This window comes from Ictalurus furcatus, chromosome 4 (genome assembly GCF_023375685.1).
Source record: "Ictalurus furcatus strain D&B chromosome 4, Billie_1.0, whole genome shotgun sequence".
Classification (NCBI taxonomy): domain Eukaryota; kingdom Metazoa; phylum Chordata; class Actinopteri; order Siluriformes; family Ictaluridae; genus Ictalurus; species Ictalurus furcatus.
In genome coordinates this window covers 29,618,410-29,644,743 of record NC_071258.1, presented here as the reverse complement: position 1 = coordinate 29,644,743, position 26,334 = coordinate 29,618,410, and the positions used below count along the sequence as shown (strand labels likewise).

At 40.2% G+C, this 26,334-nt stretch overlaps 2 protein-coding genes across 4 annotated transcripts; both read right to left on the bottom strand.

Annotated features, from left to right (window-relative positions):
* Positions 1 to 980: 980 nt before the first annotated feature.
* On the bottom strand, positions 981 to 13,559 carry tbrg1 (transforming growth factor beta regulator 1). 2 transcript variants are annotated; one of them, XM_053623553.1, is made up of 15 exons: positions 13,331 to 13,559; positions 12,926 to 13,067; positions 10,368 to 10,425; positions 10,150 to 10,232; positions 10,027 to 10,063; positions 9,238 to 9,300; positions 8,612 to 8,815; positions 8,400 to 8,470; positions 7,077 to 7,309; positions 6,681 to 6,820; positions 6,350 to 6,496; positions 5,745 to 5,842; positions 4,548 to 4,658; positions 4,274 to 4,440; positions 981 to 4,105 (listed from the first exon to the last, which is right to left on the bottom strand). In XM_053623553.1, exons 2-15 carry the CDS (start codon positions 13,051 to 13,053, stop codon positions 4,011 to 4,013), a joined length of 1,635 nt encoding a protein of 544 aa, XP_053479528.1. In that variant the 5' UTR covers positions 13,054 to 13,067; positions 13,331 to 13,559; the 3' UTR covers positions 981 to 4,010. The 2 variants fall into 2 exon arrangements, with proteins under 2 accessions (XP_053479528.1, XP_053479529.1); XM_053623554.1 differs by having other exon boundaries at positions 12,926 to 13,403.
* A 2,284-nt stretch (positions 13,560 to 15,843) lies between these two features.
* Positions 15,844 to 24,550, bottom strand: cfap45 (cilia and flagella associated protein 45). Of its 2 annotated transcripts, none has more exons than XM_053623552.1 (12): positions 24,378 to 24,548; positions 22,954 to 23,073; positions 22,708 to 22,820; positions 22,449 to 22,593; positions 21,716 to 21,886; positions 21,235 to 21,413; positions 21,022 to 21,151; positions 20,753 to 20,899; positions 20,084 to 20,197; positions 18,109 to 18,302; positions 16,991 to 17,215; positions 15,844 to 16,017 (listed from the first exon to the last, which is right to left on the bottom strand). In XM_053623552.1, exons 1-12 carry the CDS (start codon positions 24,378 to 24,380, stop codon positions 15,942 to 15,944), a joined length of 1,617 nt encoding a protein of 538 aa, XP_053479527.1. In that variant the 5' UTR covers positions 24,381 to 24,548; the 3' UTR covers positions 15,844 to 15,941. The 2 variants fall into 2 exon arrangements, 1 of the variants encoding a protein (XP_053479527.1); XR_008385778.1 differs by lacking the exon at positions 15,844 to 16,017 and adding an exon at positions 17,688 to 17,905 and having other exon boundaries at positions 17,078 to 17,215; positions 24,378 to 24,550.
* Between the last annotated feature and the right edge of the window lie 1,784 nt (positions 24,551 to 26,334).

The following is a 26,334-nucleotide window of genomic DNA, read 5'->3' as shown; positions in this document are numbered from 1 at the left end:
TTTTGTACGGTGGTTTTGTTTTGGAAATGTCATCATTTGGTCATCTTTTCATTTCCTCTCCTTCCTCTCTGCTGGTCTTTGCAGGCAGGATGGTTTGCAAATAAAGTGCATCTACCAATTAAAGTGCGTGTGCATGTATTAAACGAGTCATGGTCACTTAAAGCACATTTATGGAGCGTGGAGCTTTGAAGTGTTTGAATATGAATTTCATACTGTATGTTTGACTTATATATATATATATATATACATATATATATATATATATATATACATTACATGAAATAAAATTTTTGTGTGGTGTATTGACTAAATGTACATCTTATTTATTTTATTTTTTTTTTTACTTTGTTTTGAACTTCATTTAAGGTTTAAGATTCACCTACATACAATGACAATACAATGAGGCCAAAGGAGGCTTAGCATCCAGGATTCCCAGGGAAAAGGTAGATGATTTTTAGATTGGTCGAGGAAATAAAATAGCTAGTTTTCCACAGTGATGTTAAACACTCAATGCTTAGCATTTGCCCAGTGTATGTAGCTTGGTAGGTAATGTTCTAGCTAGTTAGACTATGCTAACGTTAGCCATCAAGTAATTGTTAGCTAGCTAACCTCCAAAGTTAGCTGCTTAAAAGGAATTTTGCCAGTTCAGTAGAACATAATATTTTTTCTTCCGCATTGACTCTACTTACATCACTTCATGATCGCGAGCGTGGCAAACTGTGATTGGCTAAATGCTCTGAAAACGTTGGCTTTTCCCTTGGAATCCCAGATGCTTTCTAATTTGGCTTTAATTTCCTTAAGATCTGTATTTTTGACATTGAAATTTTTTTAGATTTACATTTAGATTTTTGTAAAATCTCAAAACTGTAACCTATCATTTAGAATTATGTTTTTAAAGACAAGTCTTACTCTGAGCAAGTTCATTTTTTTTTAAATTAATTATACACCGTGGGGGGGGGGGGGGGGGGGGGATTAATAGATTCAATGCGATGCGTATATAATTCAAATATACAAAATTCATATTTAAATACTTTTGTCAGCTTCTACGCTCTATAGACATCCATACACAGGTTATAATCTGTGTTTAGCCTGAATAAAGCGAGCCACTGTGTGTGTGTGTGTATCTGAGTAGTGGAGAAAGTGAATCAGTTAAATGAGAACATAGACTCGTGCATATGACAGTGTTGACCTTTGCCCCCTTACAGACTGGCAATGGGCGGAAATGACTATTGCCTTCCTGTCACCACCCGTCCGTGAGGAAACGTGGGAAGTGAAGTCCTCCTAAAAAGCACTCACACACATCAGTGCCCCCCCCCCTCCTCCTCCTCCTCCTCCCTCCACACCTGCTGTGGATCTCAGGATGTCTGCTCCTCCCTTCATTAAGCACATTGTGCGCTTGATAAAGCAGGTCACTATCGTTTCCTGGTAACATGCTGGTCTTCTCCAAAAATCCAGGCCCAGTGTCTTATCTTTTCCACAAGACAAGCCCTTAAGGCATATTAGGGGAATGAATGAGGTCAAGGAAACAGTTTGTGTGTGATTCTGCTTGAAATGTTATGTTCTTTCCCCTTTATCCTGACACTCAATACTGTATGCGCTGTATGATGTTACATTCTGGTGACAATCAGCGCAGGTGGACGATTTCATCAGCATTTGTTGTTCAAATACAGTATAAGGAGGAAGAAAAGTAAAAAATTATAGGTGTTTCTGACTAAAGAAAATTTCACCTGCATTACATTTCTATATATTCAATCGACGGATGCTTTTACGTTAAAAAATAAATAAATAAATAAATAAATAAATAAAATTACCAGCATCAAAGCACAGAGCTGAACAGTTCAAGGTTTGCTTAGAGACCTCTCTGGTAGTCCAGGAATTTGAACACACAACCTTCCAATCACAAGCGCAGGACCCTTTTTTCACTGTCTGGTAGGTAAACTGCATGTCACATACATTGTGTATGACTCACGTATTGTTTCATCATGCAGTCTGATTTTCCTGTTAATTATTTCTATATTCTGAAATGCTATAAATCTTATAATCATATAACTCAAACCCTGTAATGACCAAACTCAGGCATTTACTTATACAGTGACAGTGCCCTCTTGTGCTTGTTGGTGGAATTGGTGGAAAAAAAAAAATACATGAATTAGTTTCCAATATAAACGCCTACAGTGGCTGAAATGGACTTAAATGAAGAGTTACAATTTCACTACACATGTAATAAGGAATACATGTACTGCTATTTACCTTTAACGCTACAACATCTGCATTGTAGTCATAAGCTCTATTCAGACTGGATTAGTTTTACATGGAGACGTGGGGTAATGTACTTATTACTGGAGTATCTGGGATTTCAGTCTCTTCTGAACCCGTAATGTCAGTCATTTTCAAGGAATGCGCATTCCTGTAGAAGTAACCACAGGCAACGACAGTCCGATCCAAACTGACATATTACTAAAGATGCAATTATATCCTGTTGTAAAAGAGGCTTTGAGATTTTTCTTCACAAAGACATAAAGACACTCCAAGAAGCCATCACAGTTTTTTTTCCCCCTATCACGTCCTGCTACAGCATAATCAAATCAGAACAAAGCTTTGGTCGAGATTGAAAAACAGAGCAATAAAATATAGATAGCATTTAAAAAGGAACCGTCATCAAAGCAGCGCTTCTGGGATTTTAGGCACGTGTTTTTGAGATCCTAGCACAAATATATCCTAGGTTCATCGTTTGTTATGAGGATTATAATAAAAGTCAGAACAATCAGCTTTCATTAAAGACATGAGCTGTATGGATCTTCCGGTGTGATGATCATGCGTACATCATGAAGACACTCCTATGTGTGTGTGATTTATGTTAAAGATCGTGCGCTCCGGCAATGTTACTTAACAGACATACAGAACTGTATAGAAATACAGAAAGCATACAGATGCTTTAAAAATGAATGGCATTAAACTAGTCTTCAATCTTATCTAAAATAAATAAATAAATAAATAAATGTGGCTGCAGGCCTTCCTTTACAACCAAACTGGAGATACACGTGGTAGCTGATTAGAGACGAAGGTGAACTGATTACAACTGATTTCAATCCTGGTTGGAGTGAAAGCCTGCAGTCAGACTAGGCCTTTGCGGATCAGATTGAAGACCCTACTGTACACGTTAATCATGAACTAAACAATGTCAATATTCGGTGTGACAACCATTTGCTTTTTAAAAAAATACATCAGTACTCTCAGGTATACTTTGTGCATTATTTATAAGGAAATCGGCTGTTGGAAGTTTTACTGAGCGTCTTGGAAAGTTCTTTCACTGTAGCACTACCTTCTCTTTTTTTTTTCCTCTCTCTCTATTTTCGCATGCAAAACCCAGTGTCCTTCATTGTTTTTTGTGGTCTGTTACATATGTTGCTTTGCTCGCTGACATACAAACTTCTTTCTGCGACATTTATTGTTCATTGAACATCTAATCTGCTATTTTTTTTTGTCATAAAAGAACATCTACTACAAAATTTGTATTAAAAAATAGGCCTTTTTTTTTTTTGCACAGTGCCGTACATCCAGAATGTTACTTAAGATTACAGCGGTGTGACAAAAGCTAAGTAGCACTAACAGCATTCAGGCTCTCAGAACAGGCTTGACAACACGAAACTGTATGAACCTGAAAGAAAAATAAGCTTTAGGGCTGAATCTGATCGGTGCACACTGTTCTGTCTTGAATCACTCAGAGGATGTAAAGGATTAAAGCACATAAGCACGCTTTACAATATGGCAACTTGGATGTCAAGCGGTACTGACCTACTGAACTTTGAAACCTGTGTATAATGTTATTATATGCATGTATACGTATAATATTAAAGTGTCTATTTCACTCCTGTTGTGAGCAACGAGCTGACGTGTCTGATCTACTACACGTATATAGACAGCAGAGCTTTAACAAGCCGAACCTATCCGATCCACTTTATATTACTGGGTTCAATATGATAAATAAGCTTTTGTAGCAGGGTGTGAGGTCAGGCGGTGGAAAGAGAGCCCCCTGCAGGTGTCTGTAGAGATGCTGAACTCAGTAAGTGTTGATGTGATGAAACACTGGATTGTGTGGGTCGCACTGTAGGATGAAATACAAAAATGAAATGAAAAGTTTTAGTTCTTCATGGAAAATTTTTAAACGTAATCCTAAAAAAAAAAAAAAAAAAGTCAATATACAAGCACATCATCAAAGAAACTCGTGATGATATAACATCACTACATATACAGTAGGTAGTATTTGGTTCACCTGTATTGCTCTGGTCTGTAGGCAGTCCCTGATTGCTCCCGAGGTCCTCGCCATGCAGCAGGCGCTGAAAGGCTTCAAAATTGACCGACGCGTCATCCTCGGACAGTGTGTGAGAGGAGACGTGTCCGTCTCCGGGTCGACACACCTCGAAGCGCACCCACTGATAACTAAACACAGCCGTGCAGAGCTTTAGACGTGCTCGGGATGCGTTACTCTTTCTCGCTTTATACTAGCTTTAATGGAGAGCCTGAAAGATGGAGGTGTGTTTACTCACTTGCTGCACTTGCGAGCTCCTGGACAGCTCTGAATCAAGTTCTGAATGGTCGGGTCCGAGAAACCGAAGAAGTCCGCGCCAGTGGGGATGATGTTGGTCAAAGGCTTGCCTCTGTTTAAGAACGAAAAGGAAAGCGTAAAAACGACTAGTGTATAAGTAAGAAATGAAACACACAGGGCATGCTGTTGCAGGGAAATCGCTCCATCCTGATGTTCTAACTCCTGGTTGGAGTTTTTTTACCGTGTAGTACACGGTTATACAAGGGAATTATTTATAATTGCACTATCCGTTGTCACCCAGATGAGGACGGTTTCCCTTCTAAGCCTGGTTTCCTTCCTCATGTCCTCTCAGGGAGTTTTTCCTTGCCATCGTTGCCTCTACCTTGCTCATTAAAAATAAACGTATACATTTAAAATCGATATATTTCCGTAAAACCTGCTTCATGACAACGTCGACTGCTAAAAGCGCTATACAAATACAACTGAATGAACTGAAAATAGTGAACAATGAGGTGGAGTGTTTACTAGACACCGGCGATTTGAATTACAGCCAGCACTACAGTCAGAGCTCTTGTTATAGAAAATGAATCGATACATTCTGTCCAATCAGATTTAAGAATTTGTATCTCTCACATACAGTGCCACTATGTACACTTTGTTCGAACATAGCATCAACATAGCTTGGACAAACTGAACTGAGCTGTTAGAGAACCCCTCAGCAAACACACACACCCTTGTCGTTTTTGGGCGGCTGTGGTTCAGGTGGTAGAGCACTAATGTCCATTGATTATTAGAGCACTAATGTCCATTGATCGAACCGCAGGGTTGGCGGTTCGATTCCCGGCCCACATGACTCCACATGCCGAAGTGTCCCTGGGCAAGACACTGAACCCCAAGTTGCTCCCGATGGCAAGTTAGCGCCTTGCATGGCAGCTCTGCTACCATTGGTGTGCGAGTGTGTGTGTGTGAATGAGAACTGAAGTGTAGGTTAAAAAAGCGCAATATAATTGCAGACCATCTGTATCTAAATAAAAGCAATGTTATTACATATACATATGAACGAATGCAACTACAGTCCAGAAACAGTCCACAAATCCGATCTTGGTCACTTGTAATTAGAAGTCGCAAGAAATAAATAAGATTATAAGAAATAAATCGGATTTTCTGTGCTGTGTGTGAACAGAGTGTAGATGTCTACCTCTTAGCAGCGATGGCTTTCAGCAGATCTGCATGGCAGCTCAGAGCTGACAAGGCCACGATGGAGTTCTGTGGGTCATCTTCAGGTACGATCTCAAACTGGAACCACAACGCCACACCGTTTTTATTCACTACACGTGAGCAAAATTCATTTTGGAATCTACTGAAGCTACATCAAGCATGGATGTACGGTATGAATTTATGGCTTTGACATGGATGCTATTGATGTGAAGTGTAGCTAGTTGGCCTGGTCTATGTGCTGCATAAGTCGTTCCATACGTGGTTAAGTGTACCATGTTGTATGGTGATCTTTGTTTTTCTTGTTCTCTACTTACATGCATTGCTCTATTGTATATTGGCTAAATGTATGAACCTGTATATGTCTTACTTTTTCGTTATAAGGTCGTTGTAATCGTCCTAACTTTTTGTTACGTTTGTTATTTTGGGTGGGGGTTGAAGAAGCTGAGTGAGCTAATTGTATATTCGTATTTGTTTTGTGTTAGTTTTGTTTATGTATTTGTGTCTTTTGGTCCCCCTTGAAAACGAGATGCTGCATCTCAAGGGGCTATCCAACAATAAATTGAAATGGAAAATGTGTGTATCTACCTGTGGTCCCTGGTTGCCATCTTTAATCTGACAGGTATAGAGGCACTGCTGCTCCGGGTTCTTCATGCTGGCAAACACTCTCGTGCTGCAGAAGCCTACCGGGTAAATGGCGCTTTCATCATGGAAGTGAACTCTATCGGTGATGATCTAAGAAACACACACCGACACAGCTGCTGTTCAGTACAGCCGAAACAGAACGAATACAGGGAACTATGGACGATATCTCGTGCACTCTTTCACTACCACAATGTACCACTGTAGGCAATGTACCCTTAACTACACACACACACGCTTAATGCAGAAGTGATGGAAAGAAGAAGTGATGACTGACCTCGCCCAGGCTGTAGACAGTGAGCCCTCCCAATACGATGGGAAACACAGGCCTGCCAGAGGAGTCCAGTGGGATGGGCTGGACCACTTTACGCTTTCCACCCTCGGCCATTTTCCTCTTCTTGGACATCTTTTTGGTCACTGAGAGCAGGAGCACAAATAAAATGAGGACAATGCTCAAAAAAATGTTCTACTGCATAAAACAGCGAATATGTTACTATTTAGATCTGGTTTCAATTTGAGGGGGGAAAAAGGCCATTCCTCCTATCCAATACAAGCCATTTGTGGGCTGGAATCTGAAACATGGCTGTGAGTCAAACCCGGGTTTCGGTAATACAATACATCCGTTTTAAAGAAACTGCATGAACTAACCCGTGGCAGCTGAAACCACTCTCACCTTCTTCTCTTCCATTCTCCTTCCCTCGTTCCTTTCGTTCTTTCTTGGGTTTCTTCGGAAAGCCATCGTCAGGCCCTGAAGGTCCAGAAACCTGGCTTTGGCCTGTGGGTACGACAGCACCCCCTGCTGCACTGGAGCTGAAGGAGGCGGGAGTGTGAGCACTGCTCCCAGGGGTTGGGAGCAGCTCGCCTTCCGCCAACGACTGGTACTGCAATAGAGTCTTCAGCAAGAACCTGAACGGGCACAGTGATAATTTGTTCTAGTTATCCCGCTGTCCAAGAAGGACACGTGTGTGCAAAGTGAGCAGCTTGTCCTGAGAGGAAAATATTCCAACTTCATGTTTTGTTTTTTCTTACATGGACCCTGGCATGAAGGTCTTCAAGCATAAGTTCTGTTCTTAGCATAAAGAAGAGTCTTTAAGCTTAAGTTTAATGTTCGTCATTTAACCGTAAAACACCCGGCGAGAAGCACTCCCAGATATAGACACAACGTTTGAAGTGTTTTCTATTATTGCTTAATTTCACTGATCGCTTAAAAATCAATACATGATTAGCAGAAATTAGACAAACCGTCAACCACTTCTCGAATTCTAATAGCTAATAACATAAGTATCTTTAGAAGTATCCTTAACTTAATTGAATCCTTTTTGAGACTCTTGACTTTTCAAATGTACTTTTAGGATGATACTATAGTGCTGAAATAACGATGAAATGAAGAAAATAACAACAACAAAAAAAAAAAAAGCACTGTTCTTAACAGTTTCCATCAAAATGAATAAAATATTTAGAAATAGATTAATAGAAAAAGCACAAGCTATTCGTTACACATTTGCTTGGATTTCCCCACACTAACGGCTCTCTTAGTATGCGACCAAACCGGTTATGTTTTTTTATTTATTTAAACCTTTATTACGCACCAGCTATGTGGTTTCCTGGCTTGATTGATTTCCGCGCTTTTTATTTATATATATATATATATATCCCTGTATTTCTGTCCAAAGGGAATGGAAAAAGTATGTGTTCAGCATCTTGTCCCTCAGCCAATGTTTTTCCTTTGAGGTTCATTTTATTACATGCAGAGTAAACCAAACCAAACCAAACCGCAAATGCACCACAAGTATTAATTTCAGATAGTATTCAATTAGATTCAGATTCAGCAAGCAGAGTAAGAAGTAAAACCACTAAGACAAAGTGAACATTTCCTGTAAGGGCTGCTGTCATGTTATCCTTGGAAGAACATTTCCATTAGCAGGCATGCTGACTTCCACAGATGTTTCCTAGGAGGATATTCTTTCAAACCATCACTCTTAACGAATTTACTTACCTCCTCTCTTCCTTTGCCCGAACAAATTTCTCCTCCAAGCGGGCGACCTCATCACCTAGTGCTGCATTCTCCTGTAAAACAAAAACAAAACAAAACACCGTGCTTAAGCTTAAGCCGAAATCATCACGTTCTGTCTACATACAACTCACATACACCTTTCCTCATTAACGAACAATACGATTTTGAACAAGCTCTCATTGAACTCAACTCACAAAGATCATGGCGCGAGCAGCCTTCCGGAGACGGAGGTACTTAAGCCTGTACTTCTCGGTCTGGTTCTTGCGGAGAGCCTTTTTGAGTCTTGGCCTGTGCTCCGAGTGGCCGTGAGGGGAACCAGAGGGCAGAGAGGAACCCGAGCTCGAGAAGGCTGATTGCGCAGAAAAGGCCTGCAGAGCCTGCTGTCTCTCCTCATCAGTCTGAGTGCACGAGAGAGGGAAATGATGGAGTGAAACCGTATTAATATAAGGATGGCGTTTAGAGGAACGGAGGTTGGACTCGTAGAACAAATAAAGAAAGACAGCAAACTGAAAAGACTGCAAAAGTGTCCCAAAGACATTAGAAAGTCCTTAAACATACATGTGGACTGATTCATGTGATGATACTAATGACATCTAACAGTGATTTAAAAAACATTGAAATGGGGTGGACATAAACAGAGACTGGACAAAGTAAAACACAAATACGATTACAAGCTTGAAAAAAAAAAAAAGAAGAAGAAAATGTTCTCCTCTATTGGTTTCACTAGATTTAGACTTAAAGACACGTACGTTTTTGGCATTTTTTTTTTTGTCCCTTTTCATTCAGATTAGAAGCTAAGATACACTCAGGACAAACTTACCAACAGAGCAAAGACTCCATTTCTGTTCTCAATCCTCTTGAAGCGTCTGCTCCCTTTTTGTGTCTGAAACACAGCGGGAAACTGAAGCCAGTGCTACGTGCTAAAGCTAAACTTTAAAGTCCCTATGGAATCAAAATGGACATTTTGTGGCTTTTACTATGAATATGTTCGGCCTTAAGGTCCTCTAGAAGCTCGTGCGCTTACAAAACAATGACGAAACTCACATTTAGAAGAATATACGCCGATACGGATTGACAATTTTGATGACATCATTCTGCACAGATTTTCTGTCCAATCAAATGCTCTCTAGAATCTCAAGTGTCCTGCTCACAACAGTTATAAGTTTCCTGGCTGTTGGGTAAGCTAAACGTCATTGGCTATTTAAGCAGTGGGAGGGACCACTCGATATGTCACGTCCGGACTTCCTGTTTGAGATGAAATTACGTGAGAACTACACGTTTCGAGGCACTTCACAGGGACTTTAAAGCCAGGACACCGCTATGTAAAGCTCTCTTTGCGCTGTGTACACTGACTCATGAAGAAAATCACGTTTTCAACACAACTGTGTTCTGCTCCCTGCTCATAACTACATTTATCAACGTAATATAACAACAACAACAAAAAAAAAAGAAGGCAAATCAAAAGAACATATGCAAATTAACACTCCACACGTGATAAAAGAAACAAAATGCATGTAGATGAAACGTAACATACAGTAACTGATGATCATGATCATGGATACTCGATGGAGTGCTTTAACGCCGAGGTGGAATGATAAGAGTTTCTTACCTCACGGTACATCACAGCCTCAAGGCTTGACTTTGCACTATAAAAGGAACCATTTTTTTTTTAAACGAAATGTTTCACTTAACAAAAACATGAAATTGAAAGAACATAAAGAGTCTTTCATACTTTGACTGCACCAATCCCCGATCGATGATCCTCTGCTTGATCTCCTTGATGTGCATCGGACGCCCCGCCTCTTCCAGAACAATCTGAAAAGTGATTTTAAAAGTGAGGTGTTACTTCACCGAGGAAATCACTCACCACAACGCAGAACAAAGCCAAGACCTCATATTAATATCTGGTGATGTTTTTATAAATAAATACATGAAGAAGTCAAATCTGACCTGGGCAGCGTCAAGCCATGTGAGGTTCGGTTTGTCGACGACTTCTCCTGATGGTTCGCTTCAAAGAGACAAAGAGACGCAAGTCACAAACCGGACAAATATTATACAGTCCCCTCCAAAAGTATCGGAACCGCAAGGCCGATTCTGTTGTTTTCGCTACACATCGAAGACATTTGGGTTTGAGACCAGAAGACGAATATGAGATGATAGATAAGTATTTCCGGACATTCTCCTCTAGATGCGTTAAACAACTCTGAACATTTTTAGGTGAGCAAAAGTAATGGAACAGATTATATTTCTGCACCTGAAGTCTTCTTCGAATGGTGGATTGTGATACCTTCACCCCTGCCCTGTCATGGAGGTTGTTGGTGATGTCACTAACTGTTGTTTTGGGGTTTTCCTTCACAACTCCGACAATGATTCTGTCATCAACTGCTGTTGTTTTCCTTGGCCGGCCTGTTCTGTGTCTGGTTTTTAGTGCACCAGTGGTTTCTTTCTTTTTCAGGACATTTCACGTTGTTGTACTGGCTACGCCCAATGCTTGTGCAATGGCTCTGATTGATTTCCCCTCTTTTCTCAGCTTTCAAAATTGCTGTCTTGCTTTTCTCCCATAGACAGCTCTCTGGTCTTCATGTTGGTTTATCCTTTTTATCAAACAGTGCCGTCTTCACAGACGAAACCCAGGGCTCAAGCCAAAAGTAGACGTTCAGAGCTATTCATTCATTCTTTATACAATCAATTTAACATCACACACCTGGGCAGCAAGAAACACCTATCAGTCATATGTTCCAATATTTTTGATCATTTGGGGGGGGAAAAATGGGTGGTTTCAAACAAAAGCTGCCATGTTCTAAGTTGTTTTACACATCTAGAAGTAAATATCAGAGAATGAAAGCTGAAATTCTGATCTGTCGTCTCATGCTCATCTTTTGATCTCGAACCCAAATTTCTTCAGTGTATAGTGAAAATAATAGAATTGGCCTCGCTGTTCCAATACTTTCAGAGGGAACTGTAAGTAGCACCTCAACCCAAACTGATATTCTCTAAGAAACCAGATGAATCTCAAACGGCTAGATTAAATACAGCGTTCTTCATAACAGCTTGCATAGTCAAAATAAAAGACTTCAATAAAGTAAGGAATGAACACATGGGGTGTGTTTTTATAGAAAATATCCAATGACAGAGTGGTGTGATGGAGCAGAGTTACTGTTCCACCCTGAAGTTGATTCTTTTCTTATAGCAGCATGTCCCGAAACGTTTAATTTCTCTTCTACTACAGCAATTTGCCAAGGATTAACATTATACACATATATTATATATATATATATATATATATATATATATTAAAGAATAACACACTGGATGTTTTCAGCATCTGTACTTACTTAAAGTTGTGGAAAGTCTACGTTAGTTCTTGTTATCGCTTACATTATAGCAGCGACATTTCTATCTCGTGAAGTTATATCTCGAGATAATAAGAACACAAACGCCGCCACCGAAGCCCTTTCACATCTGCAGGAATTTCACATTTCCTCTACGTTCTCTGGTTTCTTCCCAGCTCCCGAAAACATGCAAGCTCTAAACCGCCCCTGAATGTGCGACTGTGTAAGTTCCTGGGTTCGACTCCGGATCCACCGCAACCCTGACCAGGAGAATGTGCTTACTGAAAGAGTTTTTCTCCCTGAAGTCACTGACGGATTCAAACATCTGCCTTCCAAAAGATTAAACATCTTCCGTCACAAATTCCCTTCAGTCAAACACAGCTTACTTTCTATTGGGTTGAGGCTCTGGGTTACTGATCGGGGGTTCAAGCCCCAGCACTGCCAGGCTCTGGGTTACTGATCAGAAGGTCGGGGGTTCAAGCTCCAGCACTGCTTGGCTCTGGGTTACTGATCAGAAGGTCGGGGGTTCAAGCCCCAGCACCGCCTGGCTCTGGGTTACTGATCAGAAGGTCGCGGGTTCAAGCTCCAGCACTGCTTGGCTCTGGGTTACTGATCAGAAGGTCAGGGGTTCAAGCCCCAGCACCGCCTGGCTCTGAGTTACTGATCAGACTGATCTGAGTTACTGATCAGAAGGTCGGGGTTTCAAGCCCCAGCACTGCCAGGCTCTGAATTACTGATCAGAAGGGCAGGGGTTCAAGCCCCAGCACTGCCTGGCTCTGAGTTACTGATCAGACTGATCTGAGTTACTGATCAGAAGGTCGGGGTTTCAAGCCCCAGCACCGCCTGGCTCTGAGTTACTGATCAGACTGATCTGGGTTACTGATCAGAAGTTCAAGGGTTCAAGCCCCAGCACTGCCAGGCTGCCACTGTTGGGCTCTTGAGCAAGGCCCTTAACCCTCTCTGCTCCACTCTCTGCTGTATCATGGCTGACCCTGCACTCTGACCCCAACTTCTGAGCATGCTGGGATATGCGACGAAAAGAAATTCACTGTGCTGTGACCAATAAAGACTCATTGTCATTCTATGGCGTGGGAAGTGTGAAATGTGTGAAACCCAGTGAAATGCACTGGGTTTTGAGAGAATCTCTTAGATTTCCACACTGTAACCCATACTCACGTCTCCAGAGTCTCATGTGCTCCTGCCAGACTCGATATGTTGTCCAAAGCTGGGAAGAGGGAGTAAGAGCCCTGTCCATCAGACTCCATCTCTGACTCGAAGTTGGAGAGACTGTTCAGGGGATCCATCACCTGCAGAGAGACTGGAAGAGACTGAGCAGGTTAAGACTCTTCTGCCGAACCTATATATGAATAATTAACTAAATAACCAGCAACCAAAGGCAGATCTGGATCATTTTAAAAACGGAAACATGCAAATACAGAATACAAAGTTAACCACCCAAAAACGTTCAAATCGGATTTAGCGAAAAGATCTAGCTAACTAATTAGCTGCCTAGCTCCGGATTTAACTAACGTTCAATTCATGTTATAGTTAGTTTATAAAGTCATAAGTGGATTCCTTTACCCGTGTTCCTCTGTCGGGATTTAAAAATAATCTAAATGATCATTCACACTACATTTAAACTACAAACTGTGTATTGTCTAGTTTTGTTTGTGTTTTAACAGTAAGCGGAACATGGACGACAATAATGTTTTCTTTGGGTTTCCCGGGGAAGGATTTTTCTGTAACACCTTATTCTCGTCTTCACCAGATATTGAACTATATTTGCGCCATCTAGTGGAAATATGGTGAAACTGCTCTCTCTCTCTCTCTCTCTCTCTCTCTCTCTCTCTCTCTCTCTCTCTTGCTCTCTCTCTCTCGCTCTCTCTGTCTCTCTCTGTCTGTCTTTTTCCTCTCTCTCTCTCTCTCTCTCTCTCTCTCTCTCAGTTTTCATGTGCTTTATTGGCATGACAAACAATTGTACATTTGTATTGCCAAAGCAAGTACAAGGGAAGGGTAGTGTAAACACAAGAGAAATAAAATAAAAGACAAAATAGAATAAAACTGAATCAAATACTAATAGATTAAATTAAAAAGTAACAAATATAGATGTACAATAAAATTAAAAAATAGTGCAAACAATGTATATAAATGTACAAATTAAGGACAAAATAAATTTACTATATACAGAATAATTTAAAAAAGAAGGAAAAATGTATAAATTACAGGATAGAAGTGAATTTAGTAATAAAGGTAAGCAAAAATATAGAACAATAATAATAATCTTTTTTAAAAAGAGCGATCACAACAATTACAGAAAACGCACGGGCAAGGCAGATCACTCACTGTCCCTAATATTGTGGCAGGCTGATATTGTCCGCTGCTGTTATACAGTAGTCTTTATCTCCTCCTAGTAGGACGGGAGTTTTTCATTGTTTGACAAATTGTCAAATGTTTGGTGTGTGTGTTTAATTTTGGGGATGTGTGTGTGTGTTTTGTGCGCTCTGTTAGAAAGTGCAGCTCCGTCTCGACCGTGTTTTGGTTGCAATGTCGGCACAACCTTTCTTCCTGTAGGAGCCATGTTTTCCTGTGTCCTCCTGTTTCTGTGTCCTCCTGTTACCACTGAGTCTGTACCTTGTCAAGGTCCTTCTCAGTTTTTTTCTGGCAGGGTGTACTGTCTTTTCAGGACCAAATAACATTGCATTTTACTCTCTCTCTCTCTCTCTCTCTCTCTCTCTCTCTCTCTCTCTCTCTCTCCAGCAGAAACCTTATGGATATTTGCTAATTGTCGGTTCACGTTTGTGTTTATAATTGAGCCATATCAGTGTTCATAAATGCAAATGGACTAAACGTAATTTCGGTCATTATATCAACATTTGGACAGGACTGAAAAACACTGAAACGTTTCAGTTGTGTCTCTGAGGCTGGAGTAGATATTCAAAATCATTGATGATGAAGTAACCGGAACACTTTCTCTCTATTTTTCCTTGCTTTATTGCTGGCATTGCAAACAGATGGAATTAATGTCCTGTCCATCACTGTTGATGTGTTTTGCGACTGGAAAAAAAATTAAAAATCCTTCAAAGTGCTCAACAAAATGATCATCCAGTCTTTTCTCACTTTCTCCAGTGTATAAGAGTTTGTAACTCAAACTGGACAACTGGGAAAAAAAGAAATAAAAAAAAAAAACAGGTGATTTTCCATTTTTCATCTGCCCAGTCCAGACCCAGTGCCCATTGTAGCGTCAGATCCCCGTTCTTGTCTGACAGGAGTGGAACCCGATGTGGTCTTCTGCTGTTGTGTCCCATCCATCTCATGGTTCAGGGTGTTGTGCATTCTGAGATGCTTTTCTGCTCAACACAGTTGCACAGAGTGGTTATTAGAGTTAATGTAGCTTTCCTGGCTATTCTCCTCATCAGCGAGGTGTTTTCATCTACAGACCTGCTGCTCACTAGATTTATTTATTTATTTATTTATTTTGCTTTTTGCTTTTTGCACCATTCTGTGTATACTCTAGAGACTGTTGTACACGACACGATCTCAGGAGATCAGCAGGAGATGAAATATTCAAAACCAGCCAGTCTGGCACCAACTAAAAAGTCAATGAAATAAGATTTTAATCCCATTTTATGATTGATGAGAACATTAATTCAAGCTCTTGAGCTGTTTCTGCATGATTTTATATTTACATTTTTTTTTTTTTTTTGGCATTTTGGCAGACACCCTTATCCAGAGCGACTTACATTTATCTCATTTATACAGCAGAGCAGTTGAGGGTTAAGGGCCTTGCCCAAGGGTCCAGCAGTGGTAGCTTGGCAGTCTTGGGGCTTGAACTTCTGACCTTCTGATCAATAACCCAGAGCCTTTAACCACCGAACCACCACTGCACATTGCGTTTTATTCATTGTGCTGCTGGCACGGTTGAATATTTGAATAAATGAACAGCTGTTTCTATTAAAATGGACGGTAAGTGTATATGATAGATCAGAGTCAGGTGTGTTAGAGCAGAGCACATGGGAGAGTCATTACAATAGGGAATGAGAATGACCCTCATATGCAGTCAACTTTATCATTTATGATTAATGACAATACAGTGATCTGAGAACCGTTTTTATTGGATTATTTTGTTATAAATTACATAGTAAAAGATATCGTCGTTTTATTTTTTTAATGCGGATCCGTAGTACATTCTTCTTCAACGCACCAGGGTGGGTAAGATTTTAATCTTCCGCTCTACTTCACTGCAGTATTTCTCTGGAAGTCCAGCCGCCCTGAAACAGTAAATAAAAATAAAAAAAAATTGTTACTCTTAAACCAAACTATGTAGGCTGAAAGTTCCCTGGCAAGATTACGTGTGTTCACCACATTTTAACCCGTAAGAAGATAATATTTCATCTGGGAGGAGTCCATAACCATTATTACTTTAATTTCATTTTATGTTTTATCATTAGAAAGTACAAAACAGATGTCAGATTATTATTATTATTATTATTATTAGCCATCTGGGGGGGCATGGTGGCTTAGTGGTTAGCACGTTTGCCTCGCACGTCTTGGGATGGCGGTCCGATTCCTGTCTCCGCCCTGTGTGCGCGAAGCATGCATGTTTTCCCCGTGTTTCGGGGGGTTTCCTCCGGGTACTCCAGTTTCCTCCCCCGGTCCAAAGACATGCATTGTAGGCTGATTGGCATTTCCAAATTGTCCGTAGTGTGTGAATGTGTGTGATTGTGCCCTGTAATGGGTTGGCACCCCGTCCAGGGTGTCCCCCGAGTACCCTGAGACAGGATCCAGGCTCCCTGCAACCCTGTGCAGGATAAGCAGTACGGAAAAAGGATACATGGATGGATGACCATCTGTGGTCTGTTTTGCATTCTGGCTTCGAGCACTGCTTCCAGTGGGAGCATTCTGCATCTTTATATATCTATATATATTTTTTTTCAATGGACATTTTGCTTTTGCAATGGAAAAGTGAAACTGTGGCATAATCATTAGGACAGAATCCCACTGTGAGTCAGTAAAGTGAGACAAGATAAAAGTAAGCAAAGATATACCAATGAGAAAAAGGCACAAGACCACGACTTGCCACATTTCCGCATTATTCTACACAACTAAAACACACAGGATACCTCGGATGGCATTTTTTTTTCATACCAAAATGATCTGCATACACTCAGAGATCTTGTGTACCCGCTGAATTGTGTGAGGTCGCTGGCTCCAACATGTAACTACTCTGCTATTCAGACTCACTTCAACTCCTTTAGCTTCTTCTCTTTAATCTCGTCCAGACGTGCTCGGCGGACACGCGCTTCTTCATCCAGCTTCTCTCCTTCACGGAACTTCTCTCTCCTCCTGGCAACTGCCTGAGCCTCCCGCTCCCGAACCTGCTCCCGGACCCCGTCAGCGTGTTGCAGGACCTGCTGCTGATGCCGTTCCTCCTTCTCCTTCTCCCGTTTGATGAGCTCCTGCTGGACCCTGAAGTGGCAGAAGAAAAGGCTTAGAAAAATATCCTCACTCTGCACAAGCCAAACTCAGACACACTTTTAATTTCTCCAGTATTTATACACGGTGAGGAAATGATCTGAGAAGATTTAAGACTGCGGCTTCCCAAAAGACAGACGCATGGCAAATATTTTGAGCTTGTGAATGATCCTCACTTTGCTATTCTACGATCATGCTTGCAATACAAAAATTTTAGGGATTGTTCTAATCATGGAACAGGAATGTCTTCTTAGCAAAATCTGTTCATTCCTAGATAAGCAGCATCGGTGTGTTTATCTATCTACTGTTGCAAGAAAAGTCATAATAACACGCAAAAAATGTTCTGACACATTGATTACTCAATCACAGTCAAGGCTGAAAAAGTAATTGACCCCTTGTACATAATTATCGCTGATCTGACTTGAACAACAGTGAGGAGGAATTTCATACCAAACTGTTTCATTACCTCATCATTTCCTCTCCCTGTTATTCCATCCCATTTCAGATCTGACTTGGCTGAATTTTCTCCTTTTTAAACAATTCTGTTGTTCATTTACTTGTGTGTTTGCATCAGTATCACCATGACATTCTGTACAATCCTAACTTCACTGTTTCCTCAATGACTGGAAGCTATACAGGCCTCTACAACGCTTCACAACTGGGATTAGTCTTTCCCCCAGATCTCTTAATGGGTGAAAAGTAAAGGTGAGGTAAAACAATAATACAATCATCAGTCGAAGCAGTGAAGTCGTGTTTCTGAGACAGTTGTGTTTGTGTGAGCTGTATGAGCACAAACAGTGCGTGAGTATAATTTGCTGGAATCATTTCGAATTTGAGCATGATGTAACGAATAAGTGACATCAGTGAGGCGTGTTGTTGCGTTTCACCTCAGGAGCCGCTCAAACTCGGCCCTCTCTCGTCCAGCTTGTATAGACAGCATGCGCTCTTTATGGGTGATCTGCTGAAGACGGGACGCCTTCAGTCTCTCTTCCTGCTCCAGCATTTTCTTGGTCTGCTCTTTCTCTTTCCGTCTCCATTCCCGTTCAGCAGCTTCCAGGTTCCTACGATCCCTGAGAGCATCCTGGGAGATGACAGCAAAAAAAAATATATTTTTTTTTTTACATACTGACATAGATTCTGTCTTCCAGAGTTAATCATGTGTAAATTGTTATTATTTTGTTTAAAGCTCTTATTTTTATTCATTTAGTACCGCCCTTCAGAAACTACATAAGATATTTACATACTTCCCAGAAGACAAAATAATAACAATATACACAGATCATCCTGTTCAAAAGTTTACAGCCCCATGGCTCTTAACGTTTCGTGTTGCCTTCTTGAGAATCAGTAAATGTTTGCACCCATAGTCGCTGTTGGAAAGGGCTCAAATATACAGAAGATGCTGGAAAACCAAAGAATGTGCAGGACCTGGAGGATTTTTCTGAAGAACAGTGGGCAGTATAATTGCTCATGCGATGTGATATTCTTCTGTGGAAAAAGTAAGTACACATTTGGCCTCAGAAGCTGAGGCAGAAATACCTTCTTGTAGATGGTTTGCGTAATTGTCCACAAGTCTCTGACATCAGCTTGTTGGAATCTTTGACCACTCTTCCATGCAGTATTCTTTCAGCTGCAAAATGTTTGAGGGTTTTCTTGCATGTTTCAAATCCCCCCACAGCATTTCAGTGGGATTCCAGGCTTTGACTAGGCTATTCCGTAACCCTCTTCTTCTTCTTTTTGAGCCATTCTTTGATGGATTTGCTAGTGTGATTAGGATCATTATCCTGTTGAAAGATCCACTTTCGGTTCAACTTCAACTTTCGGACAGATGGGCTCACATTATCTTCAAGCACTCTTTTATATGATGCAGAATTCATAGATGAATCAATGAGTGCAAGCTGTTCAGTCCCTGAGGCAGTGAAGCAACCCCAAACCATAACATTTCCACCACCGTGCTTCACAGTTGGTATGAGGTGCTTCTCCTGAAAAGCTGTCTTTGGTTTGCAGCAATCATGTCTGTTGTTACTGTGGCCAAACAACTCTCTTTCATTCATTTGTCCAGAGCACATTCCAAAAGGCCTGGTCTTTGCCTATATTCTCATTGGCAAACTGTAGTCTTGCAAAGGCTTTTTCCTGGCACGTCTCCCATGCAGGTCAAAATCTTTCTGATTGTAGAAGCAGGCACTTTGACACCAACCACTGCCAGACTTACTAGCAGATCCTGTGATGAAATTTTGGGGGTCCTTGCATCAGATGGTCTTCTATTAGGGTGTGTTTGTGGGGACGGCTAGTCCTGGACAAATTTGCAGTCGTTTGAAATCTGTGCCATTTCTAGATGATTTTCCTTACAGTTGAATGATGTAATTCAAATAATTTGGAGATCTTTTTAAATCCCTTGCCAGACTCATCCACCACCTTTTTTCTGAAGGCCTTACAGAACTCTTTAGATCTTGGCATGATGATACCACACACCTCAGTAACAAAGGGAACACCAGACACTAGATATGAGAGGGGTATAAATAAGACCAGTTCCACCTGCACTCCCGAAGCAGGTTCTTATCACTGGCACCCAATCCTGAACACCTGATTGTAATCTTATGGATTTGAAGGTGTGATAAATGTAGGAGGGTACTTTTGTTGTTAATTTAAATTATGAAAATGACTACAAAACAAATGTTTGTTTTTTCCAAATATGTCGAAAAACAACAACAATTTCCATGGGGTGTACTTATTTTTTCACAGGTCTGTATGCGTATTAAGGGTTAAGTAATGAATGGCTGTTATCTCCAGTCAAAAATACTAGCTTTCCCTTCAAATTCAAATGTATACACACCTCAAACTGACAGGTAGTGAATGCTCTTTTACCTGTTCGGCTTTCCGGTCTCTGTCTCGTTCCTGAAGAGCCCTCATTTGTGCCACTTCTTTCTCCTTCACCTTCTTTATTCTGATCTGTTCAGCCTCATACTCTGCCTCTCGCTCCTGCAACAAAGAAAAACACCTTCAATTTCACATTTCTGTCTAAAACTATGCCGGTGTGTGTTGTCGCAGGTAGGTGTGCTATAAAATAACTTCACTAAAGCTCAAAGCACTGATGGCTTAAATTTAAGCTATTTCTGATTAGAGCTATACAACAGGTGAGTTTTTATACCCCATGAATAGAAATTTGTATACAAAAACACAGAATTCACAAATCTAAATATGATATCCTGGAGATACAGAAGAATAATCCGAAACAACCCAATCGAAACAATGGAAAGACAAAATGAACTCATTCTTTTTAGATTTTTCCTTAAACATTGTCTTTAAAAAGCTGAGGATGTGAACGATTAAAACTATTAATATCTTTGGCCATTTTTATGGTACTTGTCATAATAATGAGGGAACATTTGTGAAATCGAACACACTAAATGCTTTATTGGAATACATTACATTTCTTTGTCTTCTTCACTTGTTTCTCTATGGTTATGTAAACTTCTGTATCATTAGCCATAGGGAAACACGCCTGCCACTGAAATGTATAGAGGTGTAGCTCACCAGTTTCGAGCGTGTAAATTCCATAGCATGAAGGTCAGCCAGCTTCTCCTCTTCTTTCCTGCGCTCCTTGGCGAGCAAGTTCTCCTCGTTGATTCTCATAATTTCCAGCTGAAGCCTTTTTTGATCTGCTTTCTTCTTCTCCATAGCCTAGCGCCAAAGTCACAGATATACACACATATACTGTATGCACACATACAGACCAGTCTAACACACATTAATGAGAATAAACATCATCATCCTTAAAATGATTTGGGTTTCTGATCCCATACCTCCAACTCCTCCACCTGCATCCTTTCCAGGCTCTCCAGCAACTGCTGCTTTGACTGTTCCTTCAGCTCATCCTGCAGCATGTTCTCCTCCTGACGCTCCTCAATCTGTTTCATGATGCACATCTTCCCCCTGCAACAAACACGCATCCCTAACTTAACTGAACCGAAACAAGCAGTGAGATATTTGAGTAGGGAGACGTTCAAAGCCCTCACTGAATCCTGTGATTTTTGCGCAGCTCGTCAATCTGTTCCTGAACCTCAAGGGCCCGCCGACGGTCCACCTCCATCATGGCATCCAGCCTACGCTCCTCTTCCTGCAACTCGGACAGAATCTGCTTCTTCTCCTGAATCTGCGCGTCCCTCACCGCATGGCACTGCGCACCCAGAATCAGCTGCGGAGTTATATTAACACATAAAAGTGCGTTAACATATGCAGTGGTAGCTCAGTGGTTAAGACATTGGACTTCTGTCCAGAAGGTCATGAGTTCAAATGAGTCCCAGCACCACCAGACTGCCACTGCTGGACCCTTGAGCAAGGCCCTTAACCATCAACTGCTCAGTTGTATAAAGGAGATATATGTAAGTCTCTCTGCATAAGGGCATCTGCCAAATGCTGTAAATGTAAAAATAAAAGCACACGTGTGAACACTCCAGAGAAACACAAACAACTAGCGAGTGAGAACAAGAGTCAGACCTCGTTAAGCTTTTTGATTTCTTCTTCTTGCTCCATTCTCAGGGTGTACGCCTTCTCCAGTAAATACTGAGCACGCTCCCTAGCCTCGGCCTCCAGCTCGCTAAGGCCTTGGTTCTTCTGACGGGACAAATCTGCTTGCCGCATGAGCACCTTCCTTTCCTCAGCAGCGTCCTAACACAGACACAGAAACAGTGAGTGCATCCATATAATTTCATAAGGTCTTACTCAGATAAACATAACAGAGAAGCAGAAGACTACGGACCTTAGAGACCATGCTTTATATGACATCAAAATGGTTTAGTGTATTTTATTATAATTGTTACTGATAAAAAAATAAATAAATAAATAAAAAAGCTTTCTGGGTGCAGGCCAGGAAAGTGTTTGGGACGCTTGTGGCCAAATCTGGGCGTGACTTGTTAGACAAGCATGGTGAAACACTGGGACACTTGCCTGCCAAATCACTGAACCTTATTCCATAATAAAACAAACCGGAGCCTGCATGTTCTACACTTCCAGAGATTCGGTCTCTGATGCTACTTATTGTACTAGGTAACAATGGCATCAGTTTATATTAAAATTGTACAGTAACAGTTATCTTATTAGATAAAACCCTCTTTTCTCACTGTTTCTTTTTTAATATTATGATATACAGTATAATATCTAAACCAGTGTCCACACATGCTTTGTGTAAAACATTATAGCTTTTATCACATCAAACAAGCTTTCTGCTCACCATGGCCTCTTCCCGAGCTTTGCGCTGGGTCTCCAGTGCCGCTTCCCTCTCCTCTTTCGTGAGTACACGCGACTTACCCATGATGCGTTTAATTTCAGATGGGCTGAGGATAACAGAGTGTCCAGATGGGTCCTCGTGGGGAATTCTAGTTCAACAGATTAAGGCATATTCCTCTGACGTTCAATATCAATATTGAAAACCCTATACTTTGAACAACATTGTTTTTCACTGAGGTGTACCACTCATGTGCAGTACTTGCCTGATATCCCTGATGAGGTCCTTGGTGATGATACGGATTGTCTGAGGATTGTTTTGTGCCTTGGTGGGAGGAGCAGAGCCACCTTTAGCAAGGTTCTTATCTTCACATGCAGACTGGTTGGGGAAAAAGAAAAAAAAAAAGACTGTGGAAATCTAATGGAGTCCCCAACATGCCTATTTATCCACAGCCTACTAATTGCTGATTCTGGTCTTTTTTGTGACTGTAATTTAAATATTATTTTCACACCTGTTTGACTGTTCCAAAAAGAGTTTCGTCCACTTGGGAAGTGAGGGCACGTGTCCGGTAACGGCGCGCATGAGCACTGTTATTGGACTGTCGTGTAGATGCTGATGTCCTACACTGAGGCTATAAAGACCATCAACATAATGTCAGTTTCACACAGGAGGAATGTGTGTTACAGCGGCTTAAGAGTTCAGTAAGCAATAAAGTTAGTATACAGTCTTTTTACTGGAAAGCACGTCTTAAACATAAATATACAGAAGAGTAAATTGGAGGATTCCTATCCAAAGCACCCATGTCTATCCTCCGTATTTAAATATTTTGAATTGAAATATCACACATACTGTTTAATAGTAATTTTGAGGTTCACATGGAATAATAGTTATTCAGTTTCCACTTCTACTATACTGGTGTGAAAAAGGAAATAAGTGTCCATCTTTTTTATTTATTTATTTATGTATTTTTATCAGTGTGTGCCACTTTAATAGGAACACCCATACACCTGTACATTCGTGCAATTATTCATTCAGTCGATCATGTGTCAGCAGCACAATGCGTGAATTCATGCAGATACAGGTCGATGGCATGTTAAGGCCAGACGAACTGGTTTAAGCATTTCAGAGACTGACAGGAAGGCCGAGGTAACTCAGATAACCACTCTTTGCAGCCATGGTGTGCAGAAAAGCATCTAAACGCTAAGAACGATAAACAAGTCAAACCTTGAGGTGAATGGGCTACAAGAGCTGAAGACTACATCGGCTTCCACTCCTGTCAACTAACAACAGGAGTTTGAGGCTACAGGGCACAGGGTGACCGAAACTTGACAGCTAAATATTAATCAAATCTACAGCTGTCCAGTTTCAGTGAAGCGCTTGACATGTGATTTTATGCATTGTGCTGATCAGATGATTACATGAATGAGCAGGTGTACAGGTGTTCTTATTAAAGTGGCCAGTGAATGTATATTTGGGATTCATGTTAACATTTTTTTTTTGTTAGAAGAAAGAGCTGACACATACTGGATGATTTAGTGTGTGTGTGTGTGTGTGTGTGTGTGTGTGTGTGTATATATATATATATATATATATATATACAGACACACACATATGTGTGTGTGTGTGTAGATATACATTCATACGTTCATAAGAGAAGGGAAGATTATAGGCATATTTTTTATAGACATTTCTAAAAATTAAAAAAATCAATCTAAATAAAGATATTTTATTTGTAATATTTTGTGATATGATGTATATGACAGTTAATTATACTCTCTGGCTTTTGCTTATACGTATTGCATTAAATACGTTCATTATAATCCCCAATTTGTCTGTGTATATATAATGTATATCTAAGATATTTATTTACGTAGCCTACATATTTTTAAATGCGAAGTCTGTTTGTTAGAAAGCATAAAAGACACGCCGACTTACCATACTTCTTTTCAGATTTCAGCAAGCACTAACGAACAATACGTATTATACCTCTATTTCATACAAACACAGTGGTTTGTTGTTAAGCTACGAGCTTCCACAGACAGCTACACTCACAGATTCAGTGACAGCAACTAGCGCTAGCAATGCTACAGCGGTTTGTTATTATGTTACTATAGAAACTGTTGCCATGGTTGCAGAGCGAAAAGAACGCTGAGCACGCGCATGAATTCCATTGGAGTTTAGTCAGTGTATTGAGGAATGTATGCAAATTAAGTATTAATATATAGCGTCATAGTGTGTGTGTGTGTGTGTGCGTGTGTGTGTGTGTGTGTGTGTGTATGTGTGTGTGTGTGTCCAAAACAAATTTAATTCCGTTCAGTTGTATTCAATTTTATATATTTTTTTATTATAAATGTAAGTACGTGCACACATGCCCTGCTGGGGGAAAAAAAAAACATTTCAGAAATTCTAATGGTTTCCACTACACATACCATTACAAACCATTACTGTTACCATTACTGGTCCTTAATGGTATCCACTAGACCAGCATTTCCAAACCTTTTTTCAGTCACGGCACTGTTTGAAAATTTTCTAAAAGTTCTGGCACCCTACACAAACACTAATGCGAATGTTAAGGGGGAGGGAATTATTTTTTATATATATAATTTATTATTATTATTATTATTATTATTATTATTATTATTAGTGTGTGTGTCTGTCTTATTATTTCTGTGTCTGTGTTATTATTTCAGACATCAGATATTTATCATGTATATTAAATGTTTTATAAACATTTGAGCATTTTAGAAATAGTTGAAGGATTTTTACATGGCACCCCTGCTCTCATCACCGGTGGGAAACACTACACTAGACATTACATGCCACTAAAAGAAGGCAACAAATTACCAGTAGAGACCCACAGGGACCATTACATTTTCCAATATAATTCCCATTATAACCATTAAAACCATTAGAAATTCTATGAAGGCATGCGCACTAGTGATGAACATTATGATTATTTTCAGTGAGTCAACGCAATCGACTCAACTCACCTTTAACGTTGACTGTTGGCTCCCAAATGATTCCTTTCCGTTTTCTCCCCAAAGGTGGCCAAATTCGTTGATATTTCTTGATATAAATCTTACTCTGTGCTCTTTATTTATATACAATAAGACTTTGTTAAGAAAAACTAAATTTAATAAATCAAAATCTAATTGTCACTGCTAAACACTATAAATTAGCAATCATGCTTTTATGTAACCAGATAAAATTATTAACAATTAGATAATTTTAACTAGGGATGCTCTGATCGATCGGATAATCACATTCTATGACTCGATCGGTAGTCTCTAAATTTGGCCGATCTCACGAACGATCGCAATTTGATGATGTAAAACATGTGAGGACTTAAAAAAAAAACGATGACGGTCAACTTTAGCGCCGCAGTCATATCATCACTGGTGTGGAATTATTACAAGGTCTCGAGAAACAATGAAAAATTCGCCATTTGCCGTGTATTTTTAAAGGCCTATTAAAATGAATATTTGTTGTGCTTATTGATTTGATTCTAAATTAAAACAACAATCTACAACATTGCTGTAACTAATATAAACAAGGCAACATCTGTAGTATTACTTTATCTGAAGAAAAAAAAAAGGTTAAAAGTGACGGTCAACAGAAAGCTTACATATCACTTATATAACGCTTGAACGATCGGGATCGGTATTGGCTGCAAAAATCCTGATCAGAGCATTCCACATTATAACAATGATCAAGTTTAGTAGTTACAAAAGTATGGGATAATTTTTGATGAATATTAGCAGGATATTATTACAAATGAGGACTCAAGGGAAACCAATATACAGTATATTTAATTTCCAATGACCTGTCTCAGCTTTATTTACCTGCAAAATATATTCACAAGTTGATGACATCTGAGCATTACGTGCTAAAG

Bases quoted from the DNA above. Each gene is read 5' to 3' on its own strand.
- cfap45 (XM_053623552.1), bottom strand. The intron at 21,887-22,448 runs GTGAGCAGAAAG...TGTCTGTGTTAG, and splicing joins AAGCTCGGGAAGAGGCCATG to GACGCTGCTGAGGAAAGGAA. The intron at 18,303-20,083 runs GTAAAAGAGCAT...GTCATCTCCCAG, and splicing joins GAGACCGGAAAGCCGAACAG to GATGCTCTCAGGGATCGTAG.
- tbrg1 (XM_053623553.1), bottom strand. From the start codon at position 13,053: ATGGATCCCCTGAACAGTCTCTCCAACTTCGAGTCAGAGATGGAGTCT. The intron at 8,816-9,237 runs GTAAGTTTGTCC...TCGTGCACTCAG, and splicing joins ATGGAGTCTTTGCTCTGTTG to ACTGATGAGGAGAGACAGCA. The intron at 6,821-7,076 runs GTGAGAGTGGTT...TCCTGCTCTCAG, and splicing joins GGAGAATGGAAGAGAAGAAG to TGACCAAAAAGATGTCCAAG.